This window comes from Lissotriton helveticus, chromosome 1_1 (assembly GCF_964261635.1).
Source record: "Lissotriton helveticus chromosome 1_1, aLisHel1.1, whole genome shotgun sequence".
NCBI lineage: Eukaryota > Metazoa > Chordata > Amphibia > Caudata > Salamandridae > Lissotriton > Lissotriton helveticus.
In genome coordinates this window covers 248,162,208-248,182,177 of record NC_136057.1, presented here as the reverse complement: position 1 = coordinate 248,182,177, position 19,970 = coordinate 248,162,208, and the positions used below count along the sequence as shown (strand labels likewise).

General features: G+C 45.9%; 1 protein-coding gene across 1 annotated transcript in view; it reads right to left on the bottom strand.

Annotated features, from left to right (window-relative positions):
* Positions 1 to 19,970, bottom strand: part of CAPG (capping actin protein, gelsolin like) — a 54,207-nt gene that overhangs the window by 11,140 nt on the left and 23,097 nt on the right. The window contains exons 2-4 of the mRNA XM_078665353.1: positions 12,687 to 12,860; positions 6,176 to 6,330; positions 5,726 to 5,887 (exon numbers count right to left, since the gene is read on the bottom strand). Of these exons, the coding sequence (XP_078521479.1) occupies positions 5,726 to 5,887; positions 6,176 to 6,330; positions 12,687 to 12,855 (486 nt within the window). The 5' untranslated portion in view covers positions 12,856 to 12,860. The remainder of the gene's footprint in view (positions 1 to 5,725; positions 5,888 to 6,175; positions 6,331 to 12,686; positions 12,861 to 19,970) is intronic.

Genomic DNA, 19,970 nt, shown 5'->3' with positions numbered 1-19,970 from the left:
AGACAAGGAAACAAGGTCAGCAGTGTCTAACATAGGACCAGGAGGGGCTGGATCCATGGCAGATATTCTGCATATCCACCTAAGCTAAATTTACATATGAAGAATCGAATGAATCATAAACAAAGACTGGGGATTCCGACTGTAGAGACACTTGCAGATGAACACAGTGAGGCTGAATTTGAAATACAGACTTGGCAAAGTTGGACAGCACATACAAGAATCCAAAAACACAAGACCAAGCAGCACTGTTTTCGTAGTGAGCATCTGAATCTGGGAAAAGGTGAATATGAACCGAGTCACCTAAAAGAACAGTCTGAGAATTGACAGGGTCTCTGAGATGCCTACTTTAAGGTAGAGATTCATGGTAGATATTCATGGTGAACTGGAAATGTAATGTGACATACAGGACCAAGAGCGTGGCAGAGTACCAGATCACACACAGGCTCTATGGAGTTTGAGATAAAGTGCACATCTGCAAGGAGACTGATGAAGCCACACAGGCTTATAAGGGAGCGACATATACAAAGTCACAGAAAAGCAAACTCACTCCCACACAACCTCAAGAAAACCCTCACAGACTCATACATGCCTGAGAGGATGACCAAGATAAGCACAACATTGAGAGGGTCTGGCTAGCAATTCAGACTGGACACGGCTAGCAAACCAGACCGGACTGGACACAAATAGACTGTAAAGGGACAGATGGGCTTGCAGAGACAAACTCTTAGACAGAGACACACACAGTATTGGACAGAGAAACTCGACACACGGTATTGGACAGAGACAAACTCGACACACGGTATTGGACAGAGACAAACTCGACACACGGTATTGGACAGAGACAAACTCGACACACGGTATTGGACAGAGAAACTCGACACACGGTATTGGACAGAGAAACTCGACACACGATATTGGACAGAGACAAACTCGACACACGGTATTGGACAGAGACAAACTCGACACACGGTATTGGACAGAGAAACTCGACACACGGTATTGGACAGAGAAACTCGACACACGGTATTGGACAGAGACAAACTCGACACACAGTATTGGACAGAGACAAACTCGACACACGTTATTGGACAGAGACAAACTCGACACAGTATTGGACAGGGACAAATTCGACAGACATATATATATATTTAGGACAGTTAGTTGGACAGCCCATCTGCCCCAGTATTTGAACAAAAGTGTATCACCTTTTGACTGTACATTTTTTTATACCATCTTTTATCCATGGGTATTAAAGTAATGACTGCTTCAGGGACCAGATTCTATTATGCTTGTAAATACTTCCAATAATGAGAGAGAAGCCCAGGCCGCTTTGTGGAAAGGTCCGAGCGGCGGAGTGCACTGACCCTGCATGAGCCAGAAACTTCAGTTAACCGCTCAGCGACAGGAACTACAGACCCAACACCAGGACTACAAAGAGGAGGGCAGGGACCGGCCACAGTCACACCCTAGACATCTCCAGGTTCTCAAACAAGTCCACCGCCCCTGACGAGATCCAAAACTTTAAAAAAAAAAAAGCAGCCCCTTTTCACTTCTGTACCCGACAGAACCCACATTACTTCACATTCTTTTCACCTGAAGCCATCGCCATGGACTCTTACTGACCGCCTGCCCCCTGTCTTTGAAGGAAAATAAAGGCGGAGTCCTGGAGCGGGATATCCGGTGAAGGTTCAAGTCTTCAGCGCAACACGCAAACCCTCTCTGATGTTCCACTTGATGGTCTTCTCCTTGGACGCCCATCATTCAGGGAGGAACTCAACCCTCGGTCAGTCCATGCATAGCACTTGCAATATTCAGACTTTCCACCCAGACACCACAGACTTTTGATGTGGTGCTAGAAGCATCACTTGAAATCCACAGGTTCTTAGGACTACAACCTATAGGAACCATGTGTTCGTATTATTTCACATCAGGTTAAAAAAAACTTTCATAAACATGACTGCCGGCTACATGCAAAGGAGTCAAATGAGGATAATGCACCTATTGTAACAGGAAGAACAATTCGGAAAGGTTTAAGCGGTTGGGGTTTTTAAATGGAATTTAGCTTTTGGGGCACAGTTCTCTGTCGAGATTGTATCATTGATACAGTCTGACTACATTGGACTAGGCTCCATGATTTTGCAGTATGGCAATATGCTAATCACCAGCATTTTGGCAAATATTCAGAACCTGCCATATATGGTGTACCCATAAAGTTGAGGCAATCACAACCAGGGTACTTCTACGCCCCAAAAACACATTACCCATAACCCGATGCCCATTCCTTTATCCCCATCTCACAGATCAAGGAAGGTGGAGGACTCCTGTGGCCGACGGGGCCAGTCTCGATTGGCAAACATCTTAAACTTGGGATACTTACTGAGGTCCTATGAAGCCTCGTATTGATTCAGATGATCATTGATTATTGATAAAGCATTTCTGTTCAACGGTCTTTGCATAATAGAGCCCCTGGCTTTACAAGGAACAAAGGATTACCACACTGTGCCACAGGGGCAATATAGGTGTTTATGCCCACGTTGTGCACAGCTATTACGGAGGCGATGCACACACTTTTATAGCTCTTTCTGTAATACTGATAGTGCTGGCACACATGTAGCACCATTGCTATGGAGAGGTATTCCCTAGGTTCATGGGGGTTTGGTCCCACGCACAAGGCACTCCCTTTGCCTGTGTGTTTGCCCTCTACGATGGACAGAGGCACCGAGACAAACAGGCCCTTAGGGGTTCATTGACAGCACACCAGATGAAGGTGGTATGGTGCCCAGTCAGACCATCCCCAGAGGGCTGTCCTCAGTAAGTGGCAAAGGGGGTCCCATGGACTCACCCACACCACCCCAGACAATTCTCCTGTTACTTGCTGCACCCGCCTTCAGCGGTATCTGTCCACTCGTTAAAGAGCAAGCGGCTGCCACCTGCACTGTGAAACACGGAGCGGCGTGCAAGCAGCTGCTCTGTATTTCACTGAGTTTGCAGCTGCCCTAGGGACAAGATTCATTGTATTACGGATTGTATCAGGGCGCACCGTTCCTGTTTGCGCCTAGCGCACCTGCTTAAAGGTGCGCCGTGGTGAAAACATAACAGCGCCCCATTTAATAATACGGCCCCCAGTGAATTCCAGTATTGTGAATTGGCCTTTTTCTGCAACCTTTTGTTATTTAAGCCAGCACCGTCTAACACAGTGTCCTTGGTTCCTGCCAATCTTAGTAGTGTTTTTCCTCAACTGTTTGGTCTCCAAACCACTACCTTGAAGTTATTATTACATCACCAAAATAATAGACGCCACCGATCCCGGCTGTAGAAATTTTGCAGAGGATAACTCCAACGCAAAGGTGGGTGAGGAACTTCCTGAGCTTCAGTTCACTATGTGGAGCTCCTAGTGTGTCACTATGTTCCTAGAAGTGTATTAATGAAAGTCCATGTATCTTGTTAGCCCTTGATGATACTCTCTAGGCTCATTTGCTTCAAAGGTGTGAGTTCTGGATGAGTGTGGACTCCCTCTGCACCCTTGTCCACTACCTGGGTGACCTTGGGCAGATATTCTTGGGCAATCTTCTATTTTATTTTCTCTCTCCAGTGCTAAAAGACCCTGAAAACCATTTACACAGTTATATTTTAGAAGCACAGACTCTTGGACAACACATTTCTTTGTGAGAGAGACACACACACACACACACACACACACACACCCACCCCCCCCCCCCACACACACACACACACCCACCCCTTTCCCCCTGCTCTACAGAGAGCCTCTGGAATGGTTTGTCAAATATATGTAGTGTGGATTTAAGACGGGTTAGAATACACAGTTTCTGGGCTAGACACGTGCACATACTCCCCAACGCTAGGGTACATGCCCTAGCACACACAAACAAATGGATTGTCTGGGACAAACGATCGCTCAAGGGCTCATTTAGGACTGCCCACTAGGCTCTACATTATATGAGATTAAGTTTACCCTCCTGTACAGTACCAGGCTATCGCCTGTGACCATATAGAAGAGCAAAGGCAGAGTAGCTTTATTAGGACATGGATAAACCTAGGTCACTTGCAATTTTCTTGAAAAACACAGCAGAGGGTATTTTATTCCATATAATACACGGGCACACTATCACCCTTTCCACGATTCACTCACATCCTTGGTGTTTTACTCCTTCATATGAATGTAGTAATACAGTTATAGACGTAGCTCAAAAACGGATTCTAGTGTGAAATTAAATACACCAAAAAGTAGTTCCTAATTTGTTGCAAAAATATATTAGAAGAAAAAAGTATTAGAATCGGTTACATGCAAGTCAGATTCGAAAATGCTCTCTTCATTGCTTGGTTTAAACAGTAGTTGTACTTATTATCCATGACCTGCCCTTTAAATGGATTGCTGGCTCTGGCTGGAGGAATAAGGACAACCCGACAAACGCTATAAAAACTTACTACAGCTGAGCAGCTGTGTCATTTCGTTATTAAAGAGAAGTCACAAAAACGCGACTGAGGAGGATATTTCAAATGGGCTTTTAGACAGGGATTGCAGGCTCCCGTGTATTACAATTTCATACCCAAATAGTCTGGTAAATGGACAAACCAGGTAGATTCATGTGTACCGACTCTGGGATTGATAAGGATAAACAGAACCAATCTCCGATAGACCCATGCACATGGGGGCACACAGAATTTGAAATGAAAAGGATCGACGCCACAGATTCTTGATTAACACAGGCACAAATAATTTTGGATATGTGCTTCTGTGCAAGCATTATTTGATAGAATCAGACAGGCGCACGACCTACAAGATAGTTAGTCGAATAGAGTCTTGGAGAGCGACATACACGCGAGATACAGAAACACACCAACCCCAGCCCCACTTTCCACCAGTTCTGAGGTTGCTTTACAATTACATCTTTCCCTTTGGTATCATAATACGGGGCTTGCAATATTTCATTATATTAGAGCTTACAACAATTTATTATGCTATCATAATATCTGTATTTTACAATTTGTAATGCCTTTGCATAGCAATATGTGTAGGCCACAGTGAGAAACAGAATTCTCATCGCTTTCATTGTGTATCATAAGTCTGTAATTCTCACGATTCATTCTTGTGAAAAATCTGATAAACCAGGTCATTCGTGAGCTAGTTTGACACATGCAAGGTTGCTAGTGTTTTAGCAGCTAGCTAGATAGGAGAGTGAGGTGTTGAGTGAAAGGGCAAAGAGTGACCCAACTATTGGGTTAGCTGCAGATAAAACGAGGGCTACACACATCCCAGACAGGGTACATCTAAACAATTATGCACTTTTTTGGGTTATTTTGAGAAAATTAGGCATTACATTGGTGTTCAGTTTATTATCCATTTTCAGAAAATAAGCTTGCCATTTTTTACTCACTATATCCTAGCGATACACATTTGTAATTAATTATCTATGGGTTCCTTGACTTCAACAAGACAAGTGAAGACCCTCCTCCTAAATTTGCACTGCTAGGGCCTCTTATGCAGTTTCCGGACTGCCCACTCCCAATGAGCTAGCCATAAGTGGACTGGTGAGCACAGTGTGTATATTCCCAGATAGGCAGCCCGAAGGCTACTTTTACAGGTATGGGGCCATGGGAATGGTCCCCGGTAGGCTAAATCCTTCGCAGAGGTTACAAACAGGCAAATATAGGACAGACACATACACACAGGCTCTGCGGCAAATGATCACATACAAAAACTAACCTCGCCGAGGTCCAGGATGAAGCAGTCTCCCTTGTTGAAGCTCGCCCAGCTGAGAGCCACTTCAGTCGCTCGGATATTCTTCTTCCCTTTAACCACGTAGAGTTTCTTGATCTGGGACACATCAGTGTGGACTTTGTGGAGTCCAGAAGCAACACCTCCTTCCTGTGAAACCAAATATGATAGTTTGGTCGCCGGGCTGTGTGATCTGTGATTCCCACTGGATCCATCATGGTCATAATACTACATGATTTCCCCCCCCCCCCCCCCCCCCCAAGACTGCTAGTTGACCACCTCTAGTGTCGGGGGCCTATGTGATCTGACGTCCACTGCATCACAGTACTAAAGACCCCAGGGCTCAACTGGGTACCCCAAGATCACAATGTACATAATCCCTGCAATTATGTTTATGCCCCATATCGGAGCACCACGCGAACCCCGTAACTCCCATACCTGGTACTTGATGCCATTGGGGAAATAGCTCATGAACTTCTCAGACTCGTTGCCCTGGGCCTCGCGGTACTGCACAGGGTGTCCATTCAGGTAGGTGTCCAGCTGGGTGCAGAACATGGCACTGGCCCCCTGTTCATCCACAGAGGTGTTCTTACCTAGCATGGCAGAAGGGAAAGAAAGCAGCCATGATTGGGGGCAGCCAGGGCTAAGCTTCACAAACTCTTTCATTCCCTCTGCCTTGGTCTGTACTTTTCATAGAAGTTAAAAGTACTAAACCAGCCCACTTCTGCTTAGAAGCCAGAGTCTGTATGAGCATGCAGGCCATGGCTATGCAGAGTATGCAACCTTCATGCGGCATGTGTGCTCATAGGACGCAGCTGCCCATCACTCTCTGATGCCATATTCTGGTTTTGCTAATCCCGCTCGGCACGTTGCACAACTCCACACATTACATAACGCTTAGTGTCATAATATCCCGCCTTACCCTCCCACGTATCCTTGTGTGTTTACCACACCCTGCGGTGTTGTGGTTTTGCTGCTGGACTTTAGTGACGGGTTTCTCGAGCAGATCTGGGCTTCTTGCCACATTCTACTAGGTCTCCACACCTTGCCCTGCATTACTTCACATTGATGTGCGGTTTTCACCCTCCATTCTTCTAGTACTGTAGATTTTTTTCCCCTGATGTTTCCTCAGACATCAGAATTTCACACTCAGGCAAACATACCATATATTTAATTTATCAGCCCTCTTCCTGTAGTGTTTTTCCTTCAGAGCAGTGTTTTCCACAGTCATTATTTTTGTTTCATTAGACATTATATAGGGGTGGGTGGGGTGGGCGGGGGTCTCCTTAGCTTACAATTGCTACCCCTGGGACTCACAGATCAGAGGTTTGGCCCTGCAGTCTGGCACATGCATTATCCCTCTTGTATCACACTGCATAGCTGTATTGTAGAGGCACGGGTGTCCACTCATTCTGTGGAAATTTACAAACAAAGACAGGAGGAGGACATAATAAGGAATTGGTGTTGATTCGCAGCCTGCTGATGGCGACCCCTGTGGTAGCGCAGGCGTAGGGACAGTGAGCAGAGCAGAGGTCAACGCAAGAGGCTGCGCCGGGTTCAATCCGCCAGGCGGTGCATGGATTTCAGGGATTTCCCTTTGCAAGAATGTAGATACTGAATAACTGTTAGGTCGCACAAACTTGGACATCCCAATGAGCCATCACCGGCTGTGCTGGTTTTAAGCCATGCATATCTCACTAGGCCTATGATGGGGGAATCTGTCCGCCTTGTGTATCTATATGAACCCAACATGCAGGGAAGACCTTTGCTTATATTTTTTCCATTGACCGTCAATTCATTTCCGGTTTGTAGTTCAGGTCACGCAAGACAAAGTAAATCCCAATACTACTAGTCGACTATGGACAATAGGTACCAGATGCTATGCTCTGCACCCACGGTACCCACCAGTGGAGTATCCTGTGGTGCCACTTGGCATATTTCAATCTCGCACTGAAAGAAGAAACACATCATGGTCACCAGAAGCCTAGTTCATAGTCTAGGTTTTCAATCCCCAGCAAGCGATTTGCATCCTGTGTGGATTTTAAGGCAGGCGGACGGTGACCCGCAGACATGTCAGACTTATGAGACAATTGCAATTTGAAGAAAACTCCTCTGATGAACGCAAGATGGATACCTCCCTTTCTACTATTACCTGCCAAGGGAGGTAATTTCATTCGCTTATCTAGAACCAGCCATAGACTCCTCCCACCCATTTCTGTTGGACGCAGCGGCCCTCCGCCTTCACGGTGTACACCACGCAGCTGAGATCGCAATGCTGGACCCAGCTCACTAACATCACCGATACCTCCCGCAGAAATCAAGGCCCCTTTTGAGATCATAGTCTCATCCAGGTGCTAGAGGGAACTCACCTGTTGCTGCAAGCCCCAGCACTACAGATGTGGAATCATCACGCGGGTATGCTTCAGGCCTGGCTGCAAGGTCCCTAGTGACTGCAACTCCCTACAGACCCTACTACCGGAAGAGGACGGCCTTAACTGATGGCATCGGCTGACCAGACTGAAGCTGGACTGCGAACAAACTCGGTTCACCTCTATCGAGTACAGGCAGGTACATAACGATAACTCCGCATCAAGGCTCAGGCTGCATGCTACAGTGAAACCACCACATTCAAACAGGTGGCCCTGCAGCATGGGCACACCAGTCCCCCGGGACAGAGCAGCTACTCACAATGGACCGGAGCTACACAACATCCAAAGCAGGGTACCAAGGGATAAAATGTACCTGCATCCCACAATCGAGAAACTGCTCCAGTGCCCTTACATTGCAAATGTTTGCGCCTGAGCCATTGGTTATCCACCCTTCCCTTTCCTTCTTCCGGCTTCAAAGAGTACTATATTAGATTTTTTTCAGATCAGGTGAGACGAGAACATGCAAGGGTGACCAACCCCACCCATGGGCTTAGACTTGGAGGAGCCAGGGATCAAGTGAAGCACAATCATGGTAAAGCCACAAAATGAGCTCTCATATGGAAACCTGCTTCCGCCTGGGTCAGTGTTAGCTCTATTTCTTGTCTGTGAGTGAGACGGGTGTTCCGCACACCCAGCCAGCCAGCCAGCCCGCCCAACCCCGGGTGAGTCACCTGTGGCCAGAGGCGCAGGGCGTGGCAGAGGTGTGGCTGCAGCCCCAGGGGTGGCAGGCGCTATACAGACTCTAGTCGCTTTCTAAGAGGAAGAGAGGCAGAGGCTGCAGTGAAGCCTCCCATTGTTTACGAGAGAGCCAGACACTGTGTGCCACCTCTGGCTGGTTCCACTGCGCCCAACCACCAGCCAGAAGAACCGGTTTCACTGGTGCACTTTGCTGCAGGGCAGACGAGCCCCAAAAGCCTGAGCCAAGAGCTCACCGCAAGGTATTTTAAAAAAGTACTGGAAAGATTAGATTAGGCACGCTTTAGCATGCACAAACTCCTCCAGGGTTATGTGGTGCTAGGGAAGCGACTTCGAACAGTGTAGTGATCAAGCAATATAAAAATAAAAACTTATTACAAAAGATTAAGAGAACGAAAAAGGCTAACGTGCACTATCCATAAGTAGTATTTTTTATTTTTTTTCCTAAAGGAGGGGCGAAGAGAGGTTTTCCTGAGACTAATGGATTAGCATTCCCTAAAGTTGGCAAAATAATTCGTTGGCATCTGCCAGGAAATACACATGTTCTGAGTCAGACCAGACAGGAAATCCATGAGAATCAATGAAAGGCAGCAGCGTGGGCATCAACAGTGGGCTGAAGAGACTCTGGTCAGGCTGGGTGATAGTGACCAGGGCCTTCATGCTAGCTAGGGTGAAGTGCTCACAACAGCATGATCAGGACAATCTTTGCAGGGAAGCTAAAGACTTCATACAAGTAACCTTGGGCACGCTTGGACAAGTGCCAGGGTTAGTGACTTACCGATAGAGACATGGGCAGAAGACCACAAATAGGGAGGAGAAGGGGAAGAGCAGTAGAGAAGCACCAAAAGTAAAGAATAAAGAAAGGATTAGATTTTAGTGTGACAAGAGATCAGCCGAAAGAGTATGGCGGACATAAGAATACATGGCATTCCTCGCGTCTGATGAGGTAACATTTTAGTGGCCGCATGATAAAACTCTAGACCAGAGAGTCCACGTTTCCTTAATGGAACATACTGTGTATGAATTAATCTTATTTTAATGCAGATTCACCAAATACTAGCTCATGAAATAATGAATGTATATCAGATCACCTTGCAATTATGAATGTAAAAATATATTGTGTACACTCCAGCCAGGTGGTGTTATGCTCGGACTGACAAGTTGTTTTTCTTCTAAAATGAAATCTCATTTGCAAGGTGCTGGTGGTACCTTTCCTACACCCCACAATGCACCAAGGCACAGATCCAATCTCGGGTTCTTCTCTGCCAACGGGTTCGGGTCTGCTTGGAGTGCTCAGCTGAACATCCAGGAAGGCCTCGTTGGGTGGAGGAGGGCATGTGCAATACTCCTTTGACATTTTTGTTACTCTTGCAACAGCAAGTTCCCTGGCCAAGCTAACAAGAGGTCTGAACTGCCTGCTCCCTGAATGACCATAGCAAGACGGTTTCTGGAAAGCATCTTAGTCAAAGAGCACAACCCGGCACCATCCAGAAAGGAGGCGGAAGCACTATTCCGAAATAGAGTGCCAGGACCCTAGCGAGTACCAGTCTGGAGTGGAACCCGAGATTTTGGAGTTCATTGATGGGAGGGGAGGGGAGGACCATCCTGTTTACAGGAGGCACAAAGGAGTAGAGTCCCATTTCTTTATCACCCGTAGACTTACGGCTGTGGAGGAGCTAAATCTCCAGGGCTGTAACATCTACAGTACTGTGTGAGTTTTACTTTCGACACCTACATTAAAAATAAAAATGATATTAGCCGACACAAACAGTAGTTCACTTAGCATGAATTGCTGTCTACCTACAAAATAGAGAACAGCAGACTATTTGTTATATTCAGTTCATGTAAGGCCCGAGAAGGTCATTACTCCTAGACTAACCCTTGTTCTTTCATGGACTTTAACACTGTGCTCGTTTAGGTCATGTGTGGGCATTTCGAGCCACTACATTAATGTTTGCTACAATTTCCATCTTTGAAAGTAGCATTTTGTGTAGCCATTTACACTCTTAGAAGAGTTGGGGAGCGTTATGCTTTGCCATTTAATGAACCCTTTACACAGATTGTTTCAGCTTGTCATGCTAATCAGCTCCTTGAACACATTACTTTTGCCTACAGCCTCATCTGCTACCAGACCACATTTTGCACACATTACATATCAGGAAGGTGGTCATGTATTAGGCACCAAGTTTATTAAATAAAATATATATGTATTGCTTTTGCACAGCCACTTTTTGGCAACCTACATCTCAAAGGCAGGTTCAGCTAGATCGATTGTAAGATGCATTCAGCGTTAGAATCACAAAGTAAAAAAACACTACAAAAAGCAGGAACACTCCATGTACAAGAAAGGCTCCACAATGGCTTTCTTGGGTATTATTCCACTAGCAGACATTTGCAAAGCTGCTATGTAGAGTTCCATTCACACGTGAACTAAACACTACTTTGTGGGCATTCACAGAAATCAGGCATCACCTGTCCAGCAAACATCACTAGAATGAATTACACATGCTGTAAATTAAAATTATTATTTACCTGCAACAATCGCTCTCCGTCCTGTAAATCCACACGCTCCTTATCCACCTTCTCAGAAGGAAGCACTGAGCAAAGCCTACTAATATATTATAAACAAAACCTGCATGCATGCTTTCTGTGCATTACACAGACATCATAAATAATGTATAATGCTTCCCAAGTACAGTTGTATACTTAGGGCCAGATTCATCAAACAAAAATCCGCTCGCAAAGGGCCAGATTCTGAGAATCTGGCCCTTTGCGAGCGGTATTATTGCATTTGGGATGCATCATCCCAAATGCAAAAATCGCTAATTAAGAATTCGCTAAATTGCGATTCTTTGCATTTAAGGAATCTCAAATTGAGATTCCTTAAATGCAATGCATGAAAGTGAAAAAAATAGCTAATTCGCTATTAGGGCACGCAAATTACCATGAAGTACAACTTCATGGTAATTTGCAAAAACTTTAAAATGCACTAAAGTGCATTTTTCAAAGTTTTTATGTTGCGCACACACATTCCCTAAGGGCATGTGTGTGCACAACATATGTGCACACATCAATTTCAGGGGTGCAACAGGGTGTCCTTTGGACATCCCTGCACCCTTGAAATCGCAATCTCAATTTGCGAATCGCTAATTGTGATTAGCAAATTGAGGTGGTCTTCCCATTCATTCCTATGTGCCTCTAGGCCCATAGGAATGAAGGGGAGATATTCATTTATTGCGACTCGCAATTTGCGAGTCGCAATTAAGGAATTATTAGAAATCGCTATTTCTTTAGTGATTTGATGCATAGCATTTTGCTATTCCTTAATAGCGAATCGGTATTTTTCACTATTAAGGAATAGCAAAATGTGTTCTTGATGAATCTGGGGGTTAGCCTTTGAGAAAAAAATATGATCAATGATGTGGTCTATGTCCTGGTGCATTATGGGTTTCACCGAAGCTACCATGAGTCATCTCAAAGCAATACTCTATTAATAGCAACTTGTAAAGTTCTGAGCCCAACATTAGATGGCAGAAATATGCACAGCATGTGAATCTACAGCACTGCGACCTTCAAACTGATTGGTACTTCTAAGTATCATTTTCCTTTAAATACTATAATTGCCATGGGTTACCCAACATAACTGTTCCCCTTTGAGGCCTATAGAGCCAACAGGTCTGTCCCAGCATTAAGTAAGTATGTGCCCTGCTGTGGAAAGCTTCAGTCCCGGCCTCATGAGACCTTCCCGCGCTTCTTCAGGTTATCGGCCTTCAGCGCTCCAGACGTCCTTGCCTCAACATTCACTTCCTCTACTGGGAACTTACCGATCCAGAAGTGGAGGTTGGAGCCACCATTTGCCACATTGTTGAGCAGCAGGTAGGAGTCTCCAGAGTAGAAGGTGCCGAGCTGCTCCTTCGGCACCAAGACCAGCTTCATCTTCTCCACTCTGAAGACATGAAGTCCGGGCTGATGGACGCATGGGTCAAACATCATGGAGTCTGCAGGAGCAAGGAAGAAGAAGAGATCCCAGGTTAAGTCCTCAAAAGAGAAGTCAAGCATGGATGAAGAGAAGGGTGGGATAGAAAATGGTTAGCTGAAGCACAAGATCTCCCAGACGAATGCATCAGTTCCACTCTACTATTTCATGTGGACTCCAGTACCATAATATACAGTTTTCACCTTTGAGAACATGGACCATAGCGCATTATACGGCACAGAAATTTTGTTGGTAAAATGCTCGATTAAAAAAACGGATATCTACCGTTCAACTACTCGGGTTTTATAGAAACCAGAGTCCGCTTCATTAATCTTTTAAGCAACCACTTTCAAAATTTCCAGTGAGCACCTAAAGTTGAAAGTTCTTATCATGAGACCTCCAATTGGGATCATCCTATTAAAACCCTTCCTATTCCTTCTTCATGCTTGAAGGACACAGGACACAGCACTGTGAAGTTGGACAGAGGCACACTATGACGAGATGTGGGGAACATCAGAACCAGTAGCAGCAGAAAAAAGGTGGTGGGACACCAAAGTAATCAAGTGTGTGATGGGAATTTTCTTTGGCAGAGAGGAGGTGGGACGGAGGCAGATATGCGATGGACAGGTAAATGGGTGGATAAAAGACAGATGGGAGGTTTGGGGGTAAAACACTGAGAATCAGCAGGGGAGAGGGGGTTTGATACCATCATGAGGGGCAATATGGCCATTGGAGACAGACATGTTGAAGGGTGGGGACAAATACGGATGTAAAGAGATGGTGAGGGCAGTTCCCTCCAGGTCGTCACAATCAGTCCGAAACTTTTCACCTACCAATCATTACCTCTGGGTGTGGTCCAATTGGTTCGACAGATTAAAGAAGAAAAGAGCAATACATGAAACCGTGTTCATGACGATGGAATGGAATGGGCAACCTAGGGGACAAAGGGAGTTAGGTGGCAACTTAAAGAGGAGTTACAAGAGTAGACACTGAAGTGGAGATCAATTAAGGGGGGTGGGGAGGAATTAATAACATGGCGGGAGCAGGTCAAAGAGGGGAAATCAGTGATGGAGTGCAGGGAATGAGGAAAAACCAACATGGGGTAAGGAGGTTGAAGGTCCCAGGGATAGTTGGACAGGAAGGAGGGGGGGGGGGGAAGAGAGAAGAGAGACCGACTCAGAACGGGGCAGGATCATGGCAGGATAGGATGGATCCACTGGAATGGAGAGTTGCAGAGTCTCTGAAACTTGACATTATTTTACACTTAATTGCAACCTTGGAAGAGTGCCATTTTCACAAAGTTAATCATAGGATTACTGTAGTGACCTTTCGCGACAGAGGGAAGATACTCTGTCATGATGGGCCACCACTTGGCAAAGCGCCTTCAGACTCCTGAGTGACCTATGCTTCCTCCCTGCAGTGATATACCTCACTCCACCTCCAGGCTTTTACACCCACAACTGTTGCTTCCAGACACCCCCACGTACTCCCAGCATATCCTAACCACAGCTACTTTGTTCACTACCTTGGTCTACTATAGCCCTTTCCTGGCACCTCATATCAGAAACCAGGGGCGTCGTGAACCTCCCACTTTACCAGCTACAGCGGGGCGTAGGCTTTTTATGGGTCTCTTCGGTCTGAATCTCAGCAGACAAAAGCTTCTAATCAACCAAAGAAAGGTGGATTGATCGGCAAGAAGGATGGAAGGTTAAAAGGAAGGAGGAGTGAAAGGCTGCATGGGAAGGGGTGGATGAAAGGATCTGTGGGTGGGTGAAAGGATGGATGAAACTGGTGGGTGAAAGGATGGATGAAACTGGTGGGTGAAAGGATGTGTGGGTGGGTAAAAGGATGAATGTGCAGGTCAAACCATGGGGTAAGAGTGGACAGGTGAAAGGACGTATAGTGAGTGAAAGGATGGGTGAAAAGATGGATAGGTAAAAGGATTTATATGTAGGTGAAAGGATTGATGAGACTGTAGTGGATGAAAGGATGTGTGGGTGAAAGGATTTGAGGGGGAGGAAAGGGTGGATAAAAGAATGTGTGTGAAGGTGAAAGGGTAAATGAGTGAAATGGATGGGTGAAAGGGTACATAGGTGAGCGAAAAGATAGGTTAATAAAGGGTAGATGTGTGAAAGAAAAGGTTGATGGGTAAGAATGGGTGAAAGGGTAGATGGGTGAAAGGATGCATGGGTGGATGAAAGAATGAGTGAAAGGTGGATGAGTTAAGGGGTGAGTGAAAGTATGGGTGAAAGTATGCAGGGGTAGACAGGTGAAAGGATGCTTGGATGAAGGAAAGGACGAGTGAAAAGGTGGATGGATTAAGGGATAAATGGTTTGGTGAAAGAATGCGTTGTTGAAAGAAAGGATACATGGGTGAGTGAATGGGTGAAAGGATGGATAAAAAGATGGCCAAAAGGATGGAAGGGTAAATTGAGGGGTGAATGGTATGGTGAAAGACTGAATGAACGAATGAATGGGTGGCAGGATGTAAAGGTGAATCAGTGGATATCAGGTGGTGGATGGAACAGTGGCATCTGCCACAGTAACACAGGTGGAGCGGGGGTGATTGACATGTAAAATAAACTTACTTTGCTGTTTACCACTGCCTCGCATCCCATTGTCCTCTGAAACAGGAAGTACATGCTACCTGCCCTAAGCCAATGCTGCAATGCAGCATTGTGATTGGTCTGAATGCCGCGGATCGGCACTCAGACAGGGAATGGGAGCCTGTCCATGTTCCTCACCAGACTGCGTAATGCAGCCTGGTGAGGAACATGCAAAGTGCGGAGGACTGTTTGGCCGGCCCAAGAGCCAACCAAAGAGTCATGCTCACTTAAGTGCCCGCCCTCTCTCTCATCTTGCTGGCTGTGACGACAGCCAAGCCCCTCCCCGCCCCCGCAAAGCTGCATTACAAAGGGAAAATAGAATAACGTAGTGTTAACATTTTATTTTCCCATTTTCCACTGCAAAAAATGCACTCCTACGCCTTTGTGGCAGAGCCGCCACTGGGATGGAAGGGTGAAAAGAAGCACGGACAGATGTTAGGGTTGTTGAGACAAGGGAAGTCTTATAGAGAGCATCACACTCACTTGCTTTGCTTTCTTGGTTCCATCCGAGCTTTGGTTCGAAGTGGGAGGCATTTTAGTTTTCTGGCTACTCCCTCATCTGAAACTCAGCGCCTAGAGGCAGATATGCTTACTGGTAGCGCAATTGCCAGCTACAGGACTGCCAACAACGAGACATGTTGCAGCATTCCTTTTTTCGTTCGCCTGTACCGTTTCTTTCTGCATTTTTATTCATTTCCATGCAAATCAGCATAATTGTCACTCTTGAACCCAGGCAAGAAGTAGTCGGTATGCAGAACGCGTCTCTGGTCTCTCCAAGAGTATCCCTGCAAAGCTTTAGCAGGCACAATCTTATCTCGGAAGAAAAAATTGTTTTCTGCAACCTATAGCTCATGTAGACCCACAATGATGGCGTCCACGCCGTGACAATACCACAAAAGTGACGATTTTAATTTCGAGAAGACAACCTGAAAATCTGTGCAACCATTGTTTTCAGTAGACCTTTGCAAAATGCGGCCGCCGGGGGAAGTGAGGTCGGCATACCAGTCTTCCCCTGGGTGTTCGGGCGATAGTGAGGACAGGGTGTTGGGGGGGGGGGGATTTGTTAAGGTAGGGTTTATAGGCAGTACTTGGGAGGGGTGGGGGATTCTGTGACTGGCATACTCAACCTTCCGGGGAGGGGGATACAGGTGCATGATGGGGGTGCAGCATGCAGGAGTGCGATGGCTGGAGATGCTGGCGGAGGTTGGAAGAGAAGTGAGGAAGCGAATGGTATAAGGGAAGAGGTCGCTGAGTGAATCAGGAGTGAGTAACTGGAGTGTGGGAGTGGATGATGGATGAAAGACCTGAGGTTGGAGATTGTTAGATGTTATGTTTTAATATGGTTGTCAACCCTGTCCTAATAAAATGGCCTTTCACGCTAACTTAGAGCGTGGAGTGGTTATTGCGTGAAATAGACTTAGCATTTTCCCTAACTGTGCGTCTGTGTACCCCCAAGAGGAGGATAGAAAAAAGATAAACGTGGGACAGCTGTTGACAAGATTTTAATGTTTCGCTCATTAGGTCTTGAAGAGTATTGTCACCCCATTTCTTTGTGGTGTGCAGACCCCAACTGAGACGTGACGCAGACTGCCACACCCTGCTCCGAGTCACGTGACCACCAACCAGGAAATTCTTGACGCCAAGACACACCCATGATCATTGTTTTAAAGTCGGCATCCGGCAGATTTGTACTCTTAACCACACGCAAAGCCGTGCATTCGTCAGGACCCCCTCAAACTCCGCCCCCCACCTCCCGCCTCCCACTTAAGGGCTGTGGTTGCACAAGGACGCACTGTGGTCTGACTCACATCCTAGACACGCGGAAAGACCGTTTAGTCTCAGCAGCAGCATATTTTCCAAAGAGCAACAGAAAACAAAAACACAATTAAATAAAAAACAAACCGAGACGGGCAGGGAACCGGGGAGGGAGAAGAGGCGAATTCTTAACACAAAATTAAAATCAGTATAATTATATGATAGATTAATTATTAATAATTTCTTAACAGTAACAAATATAAAAATTACTACACAAAGATTTAAGCAGGCTTACTATTACTACAGGTCTGAAGTCCCGTCGTATATACTGCTACAACTAATAATGCCGCCAAAAGGCCAACCAAAAAAAAAATCTTAATTTTTTTATTTTTTGTAACCATGTAAAATAAAGGGAAAACAAAAAGAAAACCAATCTTAAAGCATGCGCTATGGGTCAGCAATGATGGATAAGAATGGTTAGTCCTCAACTGTACTAACAAATTGAAATTGCATGTCTATAGGACCTAGTATCTGGAGAGGCGATGAAACGCTATACGATGAGTAGCAAGCTACTCCGAACCCCAAAGTTAGTGCTTCGTCCAGTGGGTATTGGTATGTGCACCATCAAGGAAACCATCCCATGCATTTGCTCCAGTTACTTTGTGGTACATTAATGAGCTACATTTGTGGGCGAGTTCGAATCAAATGGTTGATGGAATGAATATATACATGGACATGTTGCAGGGGTATAGTTTCAAAGAAACGGAGATCATGCAAGACATTTTCATGCAGGGATTTACGAATACAGCGGGTAGAGGGGTTTGGAGCTAGCAGGCAGTCTATGGATGTACACCTGCAGAAAGAAACAGATCAGCAGGGAAACACAGTTTCAGATTCTTCTCAGAAGGACTGGTTTCTACAGACACTTTACTACTTTCAAAGAGGTGGTCGATAAGGGTCTTACAGCGAAAAGCATCCCGAAAAATCCCTTTACCAGCGACCGTCAAGCAGTGTGACATTACAGAATATTGCTATACCTGCTGTTTGACAACACCACTGAGAAGGTAAGGGTCTGAAATGAAGGCACTGATGTTATTTCTGGCTCTTGCACACACCACCCACTGCATGGAATGCAATCAATGCTTCCAAACCAGAAAGGACCTCATGTTTATCTTCTACCTCAACGCATTCAATACTATGACGTATTGTTATGGTTCCGTTCACAATTCTTTATTCGGTTTATGCAACCATGATAGATTCACAAATATATTTTGAAATGTAATTGTAACAATGATAACAGTTAAAAAAAAAAAGCCTGCTCAGCTCCACGTGCGGCATGGGCCAGCTCTGTCCATTCTGGTGAAGCCACTTCCCATACCACAGCTGGGTCTGCTCAGAGGCCTCACCATTGGCACTCGGTTATGGTTTCCCATCCAGCATTTTGTGACTGCCTACGCATGCAGGTGTCTACCGAGGTGCCTGCCTTCGTTTCCCCTGCTGGCTGGCTGGCATCTTAGACTCCGCTCTGCTTGCACCATCAGTGGGCCTGCGTGAAGGACTTGGGGATTTCTGGAGCGGATACAGGGTGGCTCTGAAGGGTTTGTCGTCGCCACTAGTGGGTGACAGAGCTGGCATATGTGTACTGCTTGGGCAATGCAGAAGACAAAGCACTCCATTCTGTGCTTCTACAGAGGCTTTAACCCGGTGAGCTGTCTTAATGTCTTCTCAGGTATAAGGTTTTCATGATATAAAATCTTATCAAAAAGTGTTGACCCGCAAAGCATGGGTATTTATTTTTATATGCAAACTGTAATGATAAAAGTTTGCCTAATCAGGTTACCCTGCTCCAAGGTGGAAAGCCATAATGCGGTTCACCCGATACGCTCTTTGAGGGGACCCCTCCTCTGTCTAGAGCAGCTGTGGAGGAGGGGCCAAGGGTGGGGAGGAAACTGATCCAGGCAGTCAGTGCATATTACACGTAGTGCATCTGGTCTTTGGTGACACCTCATACTTGCTGCTCTACTTATCCACACCTATAACTATTAGCTACAGTAGCTGCTTGATGTTCTCCCATCACTGGAGAAAATACACTCTCTGGGCCGGCTCAGGCGTTTGCAGTCATTACCTCACCTTTGTTTGCAGCCTTCTTTCATTTTTAACCACAGGTACAATAAATCATCAGTAGACAGGCCCGTCGTCACCACCACGCCTCCAGATAATGTTATTCAAACTCTCCCCCGAGACGGCTTAAGAGGTTGGCAGGGTATTCAGTCAACGAAGACTCCACTGGCTCTTTTGACAGAAAGCCCCCCCCCCCTCACCCCTGCCCCCCTCCCGACTACGTTGCGCACTATTTAGATTGGACGTTCTTATTTTTGATCTGTCCGTCATTGCCAGGTAAAAACAGGCGGTGAGGGATGGACAAAAAAATAAAAAATATTAATGAACCCTCCGCCAAGCCTTGGGACATGCCTCCAAGGGTATGGGGTGCTACGCAAACAAATGATGGACAGAATGCTTAATAAATCATACATTCACCCCCCAAGTCAAGAGATCTGAATTAAATCCATTGTTCTTTTCCTCACCATGCCACCCCAGTTTAGACCCAGACAAATGCAATCAGTCTTGACCCTGTGCCTCATGGGAACAGTGCAGACCGAACTGCCAAGCCAGGTCCTCCCTGGACCAGAAACAAGCATCCTGGGACCGGTTTCTGGGTATTACCCTTCATCCGCCAGGCTAGCTTTAATCCAGTGGCAGAGTGAGCAGGG